Raw genomic sequence first — 16,349 nt, 5'->3', positions numbered from 1 at the left:
TTAAATTAAAATCAATATTTTATTTTGTATGTATCTATTAAAAATGTTCCTTTAACATATTTAGGATAAGGGTAAACTTCTGCTCTACTGTCCATACCTGACGGAGTCTATCACTCATAGATTTATCCATTCGCAGTGTTAAGGAGGCTAGAGGGTCAAATATCCATCGTTATGCATACTAAACTTTTTTTTAGCATTAGGTATAAATAATATTATGACAAGGGGCTGTTTAATTGATTTGTTTTATTGATCCTTAAACAGTTATACCAACAGCGCTCATATGGATAAATACTTTTTATTTAGTCTTATCGCTAAGAATAACAGCAAAGTACTAACTTGACAGTCTGTATCTCCATCCTTCAACTTTATTTTACTATTTTCAAGTTAGTGGCTTCACTAAAAATTTATAATCAAAAAACCTGTCAAATTAATTTTTTTGGAATAGTTGATAGGTACTCATTTTATAGACAGTATAGGGTCCTAATCCTAAACGTAATAAATAATTATCAAATTCAAATAGTTATTCAAAAGTTTTTTATTAATTAGAAAACAAAAAATATATGATTAGGAAAAATGAACATATTTACTAATAATTATACTACTGTACTGAAAATCTGAAATATTTTTTACAATAGAGTTTTGTTATACTTTTTAGTCAAATTGACAATTAACCTGTTTTATACCCAGGCACATAAGCTGACTTCATTTTTAAAAAATAATTCTTATGTATAATTATAAAACATATAAATACCTAATATATTTAATATACATTTTAATATTTGTAAATATAGCAAAAGCATTCACTGTGTACCAATAATAATTGATAGAGAAAAATGAAATAATGTTTTTGAAATATACACATGTGCATACGCATGAATGCGTAATTGTTCGAACTATACAATGTATAAGTGGTGTTATAGTTCGAAGTAATGCATATATTTTCCAAAAAAAACAATAATAATCCCAATACTACGTTAGACATACAAATTATAAATCTATATAGGTATAATTAATATTAAGTAGTAATATAATTGCCATACTAAATGCTACAATGTATCATTCCCAAGATTTACTTTTATTTCAGATTTATTATTAAAAGCTGATATAAATCTTCGGAAAACTAATTATTGGAATAAAATAGAAACAACTGTACCTCAAAATGCTGTTACATCTCTACTATATTGTGAACAGTTTTTTCCAAACATGAAAATCCTTTTACAAAATTAATGTTTGCTACTCTTTCAGTCTATTGCAACCGTTGAAACGTCATTTTTTACTTTAAAAATAATAAGCATTTTAAAACGACTGAGCCAAGATTGAACGGCTTAGTTCTATTAAATATACACTAAGATATTATATTTACAAGAAAAATGCAATTAGAAAATTGGTCAATTTAATATTTAACATTTAAATAATAAGGTAAAATTAGATTAAATTATTTTATTATTGTATACCTAATATAAAAAAAAGTATGTTAAAATGTAGCGTTAATGTTTTGTTTATGCAGATAATCATTTTGGTGTGTAATTTTTTTTGTAATGAATGTACACGTTCATGAAGAAAAACATCATGTTGCAATAGATAATATTTATTCAAATCAAAAATACGTAAGTGATATACAATTTTCATTTAGATGTAAACATTTTATAAAAAGAAAAAAACAAAATAATACTGTGCAATATTTTGTACTGATTTTTAATAACTAAAACTTTAAAAGTAACTTTAATATACAAAAAAAAAAAAGAAAATGTATTATTTTGATAGTATTTAATAATAACATACAAAAATGTAAAAAATGATGAGGCACTTTTTAGGTAACTAATTAACACAAGTAAGCACAAACATATGTGTATAATATTAATAATATATATTATAGGTCCTATAATAACAAAAGAATAGGCAATTGAGGCTGTAGACATACATTTATTACGTTTTCTATTCATTAGTAAAACTGAATAGTACATTTATGACCAATCATTTTTTTGGCACATCAAGTCTAGAGTTAATCAAAATTCTTAAATACTAACAATTGAACGTTCCTAATATTTATGGCGGTGCTAAAATAACAGTCTATTGGCCATGATAATATTAAAAAATGACTTATCAGCATAATATTGTATAATCAGTACATTTAATACAACCAAATTCGTGGAAAACAATTACAAAAAAAGTTAAGCCAGATTCACAGCTACATCATTCGTCGTGTTGTGTTCATTGGCCGTTTTCATCATTCATTGCAGTCTTACAGACGACGTAGCTGTGAACTCAGCTTTACATATAACATATTTTATGGTAATCCTAATTTTGAGTACCTATACCATTATAAATTGGACGGAGCATAAAAACCAAAAACTGTAAAATAAGTGCCTTATGCCCCGAATTTATACAAGTCCTATAATCATTGTTTTTTATATTATATGTATATAAATATTGTATGCTCAAAATTGGCATAATTAATGCGAGTTGTGTAACGAGTGTTAAAAAAACTTATGTTACCATTAAATTATGTACACGTATATAAAAATAAAATTGGCACAAATAAATAAATATTATATAAGGTAACGATACTAAATTATATGCGCGGAGGCTGTCTAAGCAAAAACCAAAGAAACCGGGTAAACGCATTTGATTCGTGTAGTATATTATAATATTATATTTTGATAACTCGCGAATCACGAAAATGAAATATGGCGTATAATATAATAATTCTGGACGAAACCCTCATTCCCGAATTATTACAGAAATAATAACAAAGTATTTGTATTCGTCAAAACAAAAGCCGTCTTTGGCGTAACCGCAAGACCTTTAGGATAATATTTGTGATAACTCCCATCTCCTTTCACTAACGATTCACAATAGATTTAGGGTTTCTTCCTTTTTCCTAAAAACCGTCTAACTCGGCACTGTTTTTCACGCTTTTATAATAATATATATTATATTTTACAATAGAAAAACATTTCGTAATCGTATGATATTTTTGTCTGTTTTTTTTTCTTTTTTTTTTACTAAATTTAAGTACTATTTAGGTTAATTTTAAGTAATATTTGTGTTGGTTTTGACGTGGCTGGTTTTTGATTTGGCCGTCTTAACGGCGGCGGCAGTGGCTACGACGGACGACGACGCGGATACCGACAAGAAACTCGGCGGCGGTGGCGACGAATACGACGACGTGCCGTTAGTACACCTCGTGCAATTCGGCTTGTTGGTAGACGCGACGCTACCCTGCGACGACTGTGTCTGCTGGTCGGAAGACGAAGGCAGCGCCGTCGACGACTGGTACGAAGGCAGCGGCGGCGAAGACTGGTACGAAGGCAACGACGGCGACGACTGGTACGAGGCAACGGCGGCGGCGGTTGATACGAAGCCGACGCAGCGGCCGCGGCGGCGGCGAGCGAAATGGACGCGGTGGTGCCCACCGTTTGCGTGGCCTTGTTTTCGGTGACCAGAGCGTTGGTCTGTTTGAGCAGCGTCTGGTCGTTGCACAGGGCCGATATGAGCGGCAGGTCCAAGTTGCGACTCTTTTCCCGCAACGATTCGATGTCCAACACCGTCGTGGACGACGATGTCGGCGTGGTGCAGGCCGCGCCGGCAGTGTTGGTGGTGGTGGAAGCGTCCACGGCGGTGGCCGTGCGACGGGGGTGGACGACGGCCGCGGGTTTTTGGAGTCCCGTCACGGGCGGCGGCGGCGGCGGAGGCCGCCGGCGGAACAGCTGCACTTTCGGAGGCACGGCCGGCGCCGATGACGCGGTGGCCGCCAGCAAGTCGTCGTGCGAGTACGTCCGGACGGGCAGCGGCAGCGGTAACGGCTGCAGCCGGTGATGGCGGTGGTGATGGTGTTGCGCCGCGTAGTCGGCGGCCGCGGCCACGGTGGCCGGGAACAACAGGTTTTGATTGGACGCGTATTTCAGGTGCGGCGGTAACGGGGGCAAAGGCGGCGGCGGTTGCTGTTGCTGTAGGTGATGGTGATGGTGGTGGTGGTGATACTGCTGGTGGGACAGCGACGACGACGAAGCGGACGACGACGACGGCGGGGGAGGGGGCGGCGACACGGCGGCCGCCACGTTCGGCGTGCTGCGGTACAAGTGCGCGTTGGCCTGGTACGACGGCGGGTCGCGGCCGTAGTACCTGTGGTACTGGTGTCGGCGGCCGCGGGCCAGCTTGGCGTCCACGTACTCTTGGCGGCTGACCGCGGGGTCTTGGAGCGGGTACACGACGAAGTCGACGTCGGACCGGAGCTGCTGTTTGTACTGTTCCAGCTGCAAGTCGAACCGCTTGGGCCGCGGCGGCGGCGGTGGCGGAGGCGGTTGTCGGGCGTGCAGCAGCGGCGGAGCTACGGACGCGACGGCGGCGGCCGCCGGGTAGATGTGATGGTAGAACGCGGCGCCGCTCTTGTGCACGTCCAGGTAATTGTTGCTGTTGACCTGCACGCACTGGTGATGGTGATGGTGGTGGTGATGGCCGCCGCAGAACTTGACCACGTTGGACAGCAGGTCGAACGACCGGCGGACGTCCCAGTGGGCGGCCGCGGTGCCGGTGCCGCAGTCGAAGTTGGCCAGCGACAGGTTGGACAGGGACGGGGCGCCGGTGACGAAGTTCATGGGCGGCGGCAGCGTCACGTAATCCGAGTCCGAGTCCAGCGTCGAGCTGGTGGTCGGCCGGGAAGGGTAGAAACCCTTGCGCGGCGTCTGCAGCGACTTGCGGCCGACGATCAGGTCGGACAGCTCGACGGCGGATAGGAGTGCGCCGCGCCCGCCCTCGGACGGGTCGCTGCCGTCGCCGCGAAAGCTGCCCGAGTTGCTGACCACCGAACCGCTGCGGCTGCGCCCGCCGCCGATGCCGACGCCGTTCGTCCCGCCGCCACTCGCGTCCGCCGCGTAACCGTCCAGCGCGCACCTGTTGCCGCAGCCCGTTTCGCCGCACTTGGACGACGACGCGGACGACAGGGCCGCGTCGGACGCGGTGGTGGCGCCACCGATGCAGTACGAACTGTCGCTGGTGGCCGCGGCCGACAGGTCGTACAGCTCGTCGGTACCGGCGCCGTCGCAGTCGTCGACCGCGGCGACCTGTTGACCGCCGTTCGTCATGTCCTCGTCCGCCGACGTCGTGGACGCCGCCACCGTGTCCGGCGGAAGCGACGCGCTGTACGCCGAGTCCGCGTCCGGTTGCTGCGCCATCATCGAAGACTTTTGCATGACGGCCGCCGTGGTCGACTTGTAGCCGCCGCCGCCGCCGTGATTGCAATCCACGCTGCAGCTGCAGTTTTCGGTGGTGTACGACGCGGACGCCATGTCCTTCGACGCTGAGCTGTAGCTGGCGCACGTGTATACGCCGCTGCTGGTGTTCGCCGATTGGTTGCTGTTGTCCACGTACGCCGCTCTGGCCCTGGGGTGCCTGTACATGAGGTACGCGTCGCTGCTGTCCTGCGCCGACTGCACCGAGTAGTCCAACTCGGACACGGTCGAGTTCTGCGCCGTGTGGCTGTATCCCAGTTCAACGCTGGACGATATGCTCCCGTTCGGCACCTGAAACACGATCGTAATGCATATATGGTAAGCAAAGATCGCTCATAGTAAACTAATTTAAACGTCTAAAAAATGAATTTATCTAAGCTGTTAAACTCGGCCGGTTGGCTGGTATATAAGTCTTCGTACCATCGTTCGATGTGGAAACAAAACTCGATTATTTTCCAGTTGATTATAAAAATAATATGAAGTTAAATTTATGTTTATATATTATGTCTATAAGTAATAATTGCAGCAATGCAGCAGTTAAAACAAATTTCATTTTTTTTTATCTGCATATAGGTATTTAAAGAAATTTAAATTTAAAATTTACCAAATATTTTTTAATATTATTTTCGCTATAATATAGATAAACTAGATAGGTCCTTACAGGCCCAGAGCCACTGGGGGGCATTACCCCTGGACCTAATCGTTACTACCAAACAATGTGTATATATAGTAGAATATGTTATGGTTAAGTAGGTACTAGGTATGTATTTTATTGCTTGATAATTTTATTGACAGTAGTATCATTGTTTAATGTAAAAAGTCATTTTTAGTAGTATTGTAGCATTAATAGTTTTTTTTAATGTACCCCTAAAATTTGGCTTTCTTCACCTGATGCTTTAGTCTGGCTACGAGCCCGGTTCCCTGCCTACATTTCAAACTTATATGTGAAAACAGTATACATTTTAAGAGTTGAAACAATTTATTTTTTGAAAACCAGTATATCGTCATATTAAAAGGAATTTTAAGATTGCGAAACGATGATAAAATTTAAAACGCACAAGTACCCATTATATAATATAGGTACATACCTTGTCCTTGGAAATAGAGGTCTTCGGGTCGGCCGTTGAAATACTGGAATCAGAGCAACCGCCATTCTCACATTTTTTCTTTTCGATGGTGTCATCGTCGTTTATCGATTTTGATTTTGATTTCTTCTTCTCGTTGGTCCATTTCAGCCCGTCGAATGCGTTCTTATCTGTACAGCACGAAAATCAAAAAATAAAGGTAATCATTAACGTGCATAGACATGGCGACAGTTTAGAATTTTATTAATTTTCTCGATTCGTCTCGCGCACTCACCAGATGTGTTGTTGTTCAAAAACGTGTCCAAAAGCCTCGGGTGTACTGTCATACAAAATTGATGCGTGTCTCGACACAATGCCAACAGCCTCTTGCTCTTTTCGTCCGAATTTGTGTAATACACCAGCCGATCAGCATTCGATGGTCTTAGTTCGAATTTTTTACGCTACAACGTCAATACCATTTCGTTAAAAACCAATTATTATTTGCATATACAATTATATCCTATCATAATATATCGTTATTATTGACTAAATATTACAGATAGTGTACGTAATAATGGCTAAATACCATATATATATATGGATTATTATTCTTATTATTGCTATTTATTATACTCACGTCGAAACACAGTTTGACGATGTTGTTCCACAAGAACAAACAACTGAGGGCTTGCGACAAACTTTCCTGTTTCAAACATTTATCAGAATAATAATTATTATTATACATATAATTACAAAGGTCATTGGTGGAAATTGGAGGTTGTCCCCTAACCAAAATATGTTTTAGAATAAAATACTGAATAGTCTCGTTAAAAATAATTTGAGTACCTACTTTAGATTTACGAACTTTATTCATAGAAAATGGTGGTAATTGTAATTATGGCTGAATAAAAATAAAAATAATATGATTAAGGACTATTTAAATATAAACATTTTGACAGAAAAAAGTTCCTTATTTTTTACAGTCTGCGTGAGCCACGACCACTTGCTACAGTGATCGCTCTAAAAGTAAATTGAAATACGTATGAGGCTATCCATATAATGCCTAAGTGTTTACGAAGAGAACTCTGTCAGGAAGTGACTACTGAGAAAACCACGACTATACGTTGAAAGACTATGTAAAAACGGACATGGGAAATGGGAAGGATTCAATCAGATTCTACCATAGAGGGTAACAACAGAAGACTAAAAACATTTGTTCGTCGTATTTAGGTATTTTAGGTTCATAGCATCTTCTAAGCTCCCCAATAATTTTATTTAATTTCTCCTTGCATCATTATAGATATTAGTAAAATACACAATACACTCGTATTGATAAATATCATAAATTATAGATTTTTCAATGAGACTTACGTGAAATAACTGTACGCCGTTCGTACAAATAGCCAGCCACACGCTGTTGCATATGGACAATGCGCTGCTTTGTGTCTGTTTCGGCTGCGACTTATTCAATCGCAACCGGTATAGATGAGACTTATGCACCGGACCGGCCTCCTGGACGAACATTGTCTGCGCGCAAGTCTTTGACATTCCTTTATGGCCCTTGTGCAAAGTGCACAACGTCTGTTTCACCTTGTGCTCGTTAATCTTGTATACCTGCAGCAAAATAGTGAATTCGATGTATAGTATTAGTAGTTTGTACAATTATACAAATACAAAATTTATTTCCTAAACATTTTAAAACAATATTTTTACAAAGGGTTAAGAAATAAAGGCACACAATTATCTCTACAGTGTATGGGCAGTGGGCACTATAGGTCTTAATCCAGCCTAGCGTATTCAGCATGCATAATATTATGTAATAGGAATTTCCAAGCTCAAAGATTCTGTGAAGGAAATTGGCCGGAAAAATTATAAGCAGTATGTCAGTATAGTCATAGATGACGCTGCAAGTTACATGGGTGCATATAAGTACTAGTCAATACCTTCGACGGGAGGTATTGTTCGAGCAGCTCGGACGATATGTCTGTGTCGGCTGTGTGATCGCCGAGGTCTGCCTGCAGGCCAAGTGCCACCAACGGCAGTACATTCTGATCACCGTCTTCCGTAGTGCCTCCCCTGTCCGCAATATTTTTGCGCAGCTGAAGATAATAGTGTTGCCGGGTGATGTCATCTCTGCAAAGTATACGTATCTAATTTAATATAATATTATGACAACAATTCGATAACTTTACGCAAGCGCGTATAACTATCAATTAACTTTTTTATTATATTTAAAAAATAATTTCGACGTATACAATTTTATGTACAATAAATAGTTTTGGTAATAACGAATTTACATTAGCAGAATAAAATATTGATGCGCGAGCACTCAGTGACACCTATAGTCACTAAAAACGGGTCAATTGGACATTACGACTAGAAAAGTAATGGTCTATAGGCCAAAAGCATATTTTTAACCATCTGTTAGGATTTCGGGGAATAGTGCGAGAGAAAAGAAATATTTAATTAGTGGATCTTGCAGGTGGTTTTTAACTCTTTGATTAAGTTACTTGGCCACTTGGGTAATTATTATGTAATGATTTACTTCGTGTGGATTTAGTATTTGTATTTTATGGTCTTCATGGAAATTAATATTAATTATATACTAATTATGTAATGTTTATGTTTTAGTAAACGAACACCGAGCGCACATAGCCGCGTACAGATACATTATAATATATATTATTGTGTTATAGAGTTGTTAGCAATAACAATATTAATGATATGATGGGTGTCATCATACGTGTATGTATGGACCTAACTGCAGATAGTGTCCACCCACTCAAGCGTACTTTATTTCAAAATTAATATCGAATGCAGTCAAAATAAAATAAATGTGCAGTTCGACCTCGTCCGTCACATGTATAGCACCGATAATATATACCTATGACTGCGGAGAGTGGAAATCCAATAAAAGCCACGGGCCTCTGCCGAATGTCAGCTATTACCGTTTGGTTATAGGTTAGAAATACAAATATGCGTGATTTCCATTTTACAAAATGTAACGTTGCCATCGCACTTTCTATAGATGACGCGCGTGGCATGCCGTATATACGTATATTATGTGTTTATAGTAATTAGGTAGTGTATGTATAAGACGCGTATTTATGTTTAGATTTCGTTTTTAATCCGACATAACGCTTTTGACCAGTTCGCGTTAGTTAAAACACGTCCGACGACACGCATATATTATATTCATATGGAGCGAAATATCGTCTACATACTCTATACTGCAGTTTATGGGGTAAGGATTAATTCCGCGCTTCTATAACCTATTTTATATTTACCTAATCTCCGAACGATTTAAAAACCTTTACCCCGTATTACATTATTGCACACTACCGTTCATCGAAATTATTAGTATTATTGTTATTGTTTCTAGGGCAATATCAGTGAACCGTGAACGCATTCGTTCGAATTTTCAACGTTGTCTCGTGCGAGATTCTCCTCTCCGCACCCATTGCAGCAGCCGTACCGAATTGACGTCGGAAAAAATTCTACGCGCAGTGACAGCTAATAAGTCGTAAATATTTTTATAATTATTTTAATGCATAATTTACTGTCGATCACATGGTATTTATTTATGTATATATTACGGGCACACGAATAACGTATATAGGTACATATTATACGAATATACGGGGTACCTATATATGTATACGTATAGAAATATAAAATGTGTATAAGCGCTCGCATAACTAACTATAATATGTACATAAATTCCACGAATGCATTAAACTGTACGCACGCAAACGCTTCGTGCTACCAGTCGAATAATATGACTTTTAAATAACTTAATGACTCGTTTAATATTTATTCAAACATTTTTGTCCGGCGACTTGAATAAGTATTAATATATATATATATATAATGTAATAAAATATGTGCACACACAAACATATCATATATTCTCGGCGGCTATTATAAAAAAAAAAAAAAAATACGAATTAAAATTATATATAATATATCTATCGCTCTCTCTCTCTATATATATACATATATTTGAGTGTGTATACGTATGTAGTATACGTTGTAATTACCGTAGAGATTTAGTAGTGTCGACGTAGAACTTGACGCGTAAATGCAACTGGAGTAGAGGTTGGCCGTTTTGATCGAGACCCTAAGGCGTGATAAAACAAAAAAAAAACAAAATTAAAATACCGATGTTGACTTGTAATCAAACACACGAGTGTGTATTATAAAAATAATATGTAAATAAAAACGAGGAAGACAAAGAAGGGATTAAACCCGTTTTCATTTGGCATTATGTAATACTTTCTTGCAATGTTGCACAGGTATACTTATGTCTTTAGCTGGAAGGAACACAATAATCTAACGTGACCTTGGATCGGGACGAAAATCTACAGATATTACGATAAACTATATATATATATGTATATGCGTATTTGTTGTTGTACGTATCAAAACAACATATCATTTTGACAACTTAAAAACCAATTATTGTGTGTGCGCGCATATATATATATATATATATATATTCGTCCGGAATAAATTGAGACAGTTGCATAATAAATTTCCCTTCTCGCACGGGTTGTACCTACTCATAATTATACGTACGTATATCAATCGACAACCCGAGTGGAACAACAAATTAATATTTAAAAAATAAAATCCCACTTTTAAGTATTCTCTCTCCGTCCACCTCACTCGTAAGAGTAACAACGAAGTTAAACTTACTACAGGAATTCGTGTTATAGAATAACAAAATTATAAATAATTATTAACATTGCACAACCATAAATATGTTTGATATATTATAGTAATCTCAGATTAAATTGTTTTTAATTAATTTAACCGTATCGCAGGAATTCGGTTAATACGATGGTCTACAGTTTTCTTTGTAAACTCTGGAGCGCAAGGTAAAGTAGGAATGAATAAATTACTTTTGATAAGTTTTTATAAAAATAAAATAATAAAAAAATACTTACAAATGTCGAAGAGGATTTCCAACTTTTTGGCGAATACTTAGACAGTTTACTTTCGGGGTCAGTGAAAAAATATTCTTCGTCTGAAACATAAAATAACAATAAACATCATAATCGTTTAATTTCGATGGTAGCCATGCGCTTGAATTGTCTACACGATGCGCCTTAATATATGGTATTATTTTAACTTATTAGTAATTTATATCTAAGTATTATATATATATATAAACTGTCTTGTCTACATTATTATACTATATTATCTATATTATTGTAGTTATAACATTATATTTGTTGAAAACTTATATCTGTTGGTCACGTTTATAGTTTTGTACTACAAACACGTCATATAAAATTTAATTAATTTACATTTTTAAAATAAACAGTGAAGTATTAAAATATGAGATCGGATTTATTTTCAAGTTTAACAATTAAAACGATAACATTACTGTGTATAATGTATTTGTATATATATAAAAATAATATATTAGTTTCAACAGTTATATACAATCGAAATATACTTGTATAATACACTATACACACAGGTAGATTACTGTATACGAATACAACGCGTTGGCATTCATAACGGATTTGTACATACGTTACTATTATTGTGCATTATAAACGGTATTTGTGAAATAATAAAATTAATTGAAAATATTATCGTAACCGTAGAGTAGTTGAACAATTATTACGTTCTGTGGGCAAAGAGGTAAGGAAAAATTATTTTATTTTAATATCAATCATCTCTTCAATTATAGTTATATTGAAATCATATATTATTAACTAGGTACGCGAGATATTGCGATGAATCGTGTAACATTCATAATATTATAAACGCATATAAATTAGTAATTAGTAATTACCATCACTATACCTTTCAGTTTTGTATTATCATTTATTTAAATGATACACACATACCTATATCATTCATATAGGTACTGGTATATAATAAAATACTAAAATGTGATCGTGTTTACATTGTGTAATATGGTCTCAGGTTATAAGTTATATATATATACATATACATCATTAGATTCATTAAACACTTGTCGTAGAAACAGAGAATTTATAATATAAAATAGATTACTATATTATATTAGTTTATATATATATATAATTTTTATACTAAATATCGTATTATGTATTTTATAAATGCTATGTTCAATTATGTTAACATTTACTACACTATAATATTATATTATATCTTCATAGGTACCATCATACCATCGTCGTGGTATATATATATATATAGTGTAATACTCGACTTACCTAGAATAAATGCCAGTGCGAACAATTGGACGTCCTGCATTCCTTGAGCAATCATGTAAGTCGTCAGCTGTGAGAAGACTTCTTTCACCCGAGATTTACCCTAAAAACAAAAATATACTAAACGTTCGCAAAGGTACATATGAAGTTTATATACTATATAGTCCGAGTAACGAATATTGTATAATACAACTTTGCAATTTATCTTACTCTGTTTATGACGTACCTATGTACAAGGTGAATCATTTAACGATTATTAAACACTCGTTATTTAAAAAAAATATTAACCTTTACGAAAATTTTTTTACAGTTTTTAGCGTTATCAGATTTTAAATTGTATTATGATGTATAAAAACCCAATCTTGGACAAGTATAAGTATTTAAAGTTTATATGAGCGGCGATTATCCTTGTAATTATATACCACTCCGCTAAACTCATTATTTAAACTTTCAACACATCTTAAAAACTACAAGTCCAAAATTTGGTGTTAATAAATTGAAATAGGTAATTCAAAAATTATTTATTTGTTTTATAATTAGGGGAATTCAAAATGCACGTTGTCATCAAAAAAGGGTAACAATTTTAAAAATATTAAAAGTTTAGTATATATCTTAGAAAAAATAGGAATAAAAGAAAAATATTTTCGAAAACGGTTATTGATTTTGAAATAACGAGTGTCTTGCGTTAAATGGATCACCCGGTATAAATCTCTTTCTCTCTCACACACACAAACGCTTTTTTATTACACACGATGATGATAAAATCGATTTGTTGAAATATGTTTTGAGCAACTCAAACGCAATGCGATCGTCGTCGGCCGCGACCAAATATAATATTTTTATACATTAGTATTTATATTATGTAGGTCGGCCGTATATTACAAAAAAAAAAAAAATATTATTTTTTTTTTTGTTTTATATTCACGCATTCTGACAATATAATATTATTTATTCTATATCGTGGATGTAACCGAATTCCATGCCGGTTTCCAGTGATCCAGTTATAACACGTCTACCACAAAAACGCATATTGTTGTGTTTAGTGTGTTATACGCGCGCGTATAGGTATAGGTATATAATATTATATTTTACGGTATGTACTATGGCGGCCTCATAAATCGTGTGAGACATATATACCATACATATATATTATTTATATAGGTACTATCATCACAGTCGAAATTCGCGGACTTAATAATATTTGGCCGGTAAACAATGTATATAGAAAAATAAAAATATTTTTTCTCTTCTCTCTCTCTCTCTTCCTCTATTACTCTCCACGTATCGTCGTCGCCTTTCTTTCTCTATCGCGTTTAATCTTTATTTTTTTTTCGTATTTTTCTTCTTCTCCGCATCCGTCGCAGTCGTCATTTTACACTCACCTCGACAATGAAATACAATAATTGGCCAGTGAGCAGGTGGACGGCAGCGAACCGGTTTTGTTGGCTGGCAGGCGTTGAAACAGACAGTAGAGGGCCGCTCACTGTGCTGGCGCTCCGCATGCTAGCTCGCCCGACGCCTACATTTCGCGCGCCCACATAATATCTGCAACTGATTAACATGCATACATTATTACACGAGCGTAATCGACACGCCGCCGACTCCGGTCGACTGTCGGTGTGGTGAGCAAGAAAAATGCATAAGTTTTCGTTGTACTTTGAACAACATAATATATATATAAACACATCAACAGTTATTGCTTATTGTATAGATAGTCAAGCAGAAAAATAAACTAAACGTATATTATAATATCTCTTGTACAAAGGTTCGTATGACATCATCGTAACTACGACATTCACGTGCCGCATTCAAGTACTTAATTATATAGCGTAATATTATGATAATATTAATATGCGGATACTGTGCCTATATATATATATATATATATATATAATAATATGATATAAAACTAGACGTGTTACCAGACTTCGGCCGGGTTAAAATTAATCCATTTCTCTATCGATTTCTGTTTTGTTTCAGTTAAAGTGCATCATAAAAATTCAATTGCAATGAATAATTCTATGATATATATATATATTTTTTTTACTTATTTATGATTATAAGTAATCTACCTACCTAATCACAAAAACTGGAAAATAAATCAAAATTGTAATCGTGTTCATAGTAGGTATTTAATCTAAGATTTGTTTTTTTTTTTTTATTAAAAATATTTGTAACAGTTTTTATACGAGATATTCCTACTAATTTATAATCGTAATATAATCTGTGTTCAATTAAATGAACCCAGATGAATAATCCAAAAGTACTCGATTTTCGTAAGCCAATACTTAATCATTTTTACGTGAGCCACCCTAAAATAATCTATGGGGGTTGAAAAAAAGCTAATGACACACCACTCGCGAATTTTCAAAGAATCTATCGATATAATTTTAGTTTAAAACGGTCCATTAGTTTTCAAGTGTATGTAGAACAGATAAAGAAACATTAATTTATAAATACGTATATATCTATAGTAGATTATAATAATATGTGCAATGTACAAATATTTGGACGTTTACGTACATTACTCCGTCAGTGATTGCAGATAACCTACTACCTACACCAACCTGACACACGTATGAAAATAAAAATATAGTCGTTTCATCGTTTTTAGTGTTATTACTTACGCACAATAATATATACATATTATAATATTATATCAAACAATGTGTGTGTGTGTGTGTGTGTGTGTGTGTGTGTTTGTTCGAAGGCGTCAAACGATACGAGTTTACAATATAATAATATTATAATAATTCGCACATATCGCGTAAAATATGAATATCACGATAGGTACGTACATATATCGTATATATATTTTGTATTATTACATAATAATGATACGGCGACGTACGAAACGCGGCAGAGAAACATTGCCACGGCAGCGCGTTTTTATTTCCACGCGTATAGAGTGCTGCTCCCATCAAATAAAAAACGTATTTATATGTAGTTTGTGCTCGGTATGCGCGCCGGAGTATAGGTTCCTATATAAATACACGCGGGGTCCCGGGTCGAAAATATGTCGGAACCGAATGTTTTCCCGACATGATGAATTCTAGTTTATTAATTATATAGTTCATTCGATGTGTGTGTGTGTAATGGAATAAATTACACACTGTATGTGTATAGTTTTGGTCGGTTCAAGGTCGGAGATGTATCTTACCAGGAAAACGAGACCAAACCCCCGAACGCGCGCACTCTCGGCAGCGTCGTATCGTTGCACAGCAGTCTCGTCGAACGCGCCCGCTAATACGATATACCTATGTATATATATATCGTGTGTGTGTGTGTGTGTGTATAATATATATAATATTTTTATAATGAACGCATCGGACCCTAAACAACGACAGCGTCTTCGACGTACCCACATAATATAATATAATAATATCATACCGACTGCAGTACGACGCAGGTACATAATAATATAATATACGCGCCAGCCACCGGGCATACCCGCAGCGCACGAGTCGTGTTCGTAGGAAACGGACGAAATCCGAAAAAAAAAAAAATACGAATTCCCTTGGAAAAAAAATCGTTGTTTACCCGCGCGTTATGTACGTACAACGTGTGTATGACGTGCATTATACAACCCGCCCGTTTATACTCTCGCACACCATATATAATATAATAATATCTACAACTATACACCCGTGTGTAGAACGAAACTGGTCGTCAACAAATCTCCGAAAAAATTTCATTACACACGGGGCGACGGCCGTATTTTAATAATACTCGGCGTCCGTATAGTAATAATAATAATAATAATATTATAATATATACGCAGCACTGACCAACTACCATATAATTATAACGACTTTACATTATATATATTATAATATTATATG

General features: G+C 36.5%; 1 protein-coding gene and 1 long non-coding RNA gene across 2 annotated transcripts in view; one reads left to right on the top strand and one right to left on the bottom strand.

Annotated features, from left to right (window-relative positions):
- Positions 1-574: 574 nt before the first annotated feature.
- On the top strand, positions 575-1,896 carry LOC126549524 (uncharacterized). Its single transcript, XR_007603628.1, has 2 exons — positions 575-1,419; positions 1,508-1,896. It is a non-coding gene; the product is annotated as an uncharacterized LOC126549524 (long non-coding RNA).
- The window catches only part of LOC114131358 (protein expanded), a 29,277-nt gene continuing 14,776 nt past the window's right edge, over positions 1,849-16,349 (bottom strand). Inside the window, 11 exon segments of the mRNA XM_050198898.1 lie at positions 1,849-3,336; positions 3,339-5,522; positions 6,320-6,486; positions 6,591-6,756; positions 6,933-6,998; positions 7,667-7,909; positions 8,239-8,428; positions 10,336-10,415; positions 11,245-11,324; positions 12,511-12,610; positions 13,890-14,058. Of these exon segments, the coding sequence (XP_050054855.1) occupies positions 3,034-3,336; positions 3,339-5,522; positions 6,320-6,486; positions 6,591-6,756; positions 6,933-6,998; positions 7,667-7,909; positions 8,239-8,428; positions 10,336-10,415; positions 11,245-11,324; positions 12,511-12,610; positions 13,890-14,009 (3,699 nt within the window). The 5' untranslated portion in view covers positions 14,010-14,058 and the 3' untranslated portion in view covers positions 1,849-3,033.

This window comes from Aphis gossypii, chromosome 2 (genome assembly GCF_020184175.1).
Source record: "Aphis gossypii isolate Hap1 chromosome 2, ASM2018417v2, whole genome shotgun sequence".
NCBI lineage: Eukaryota > Metazoa > Arthropoda > Insecta > Hemiptera > Aphididae > Aphis > Aphis gossypii.
Note: the sequence above shows the minus strand (reverse complement) of the source record. Positions and strands in the feature narration are given on the sequence as shown.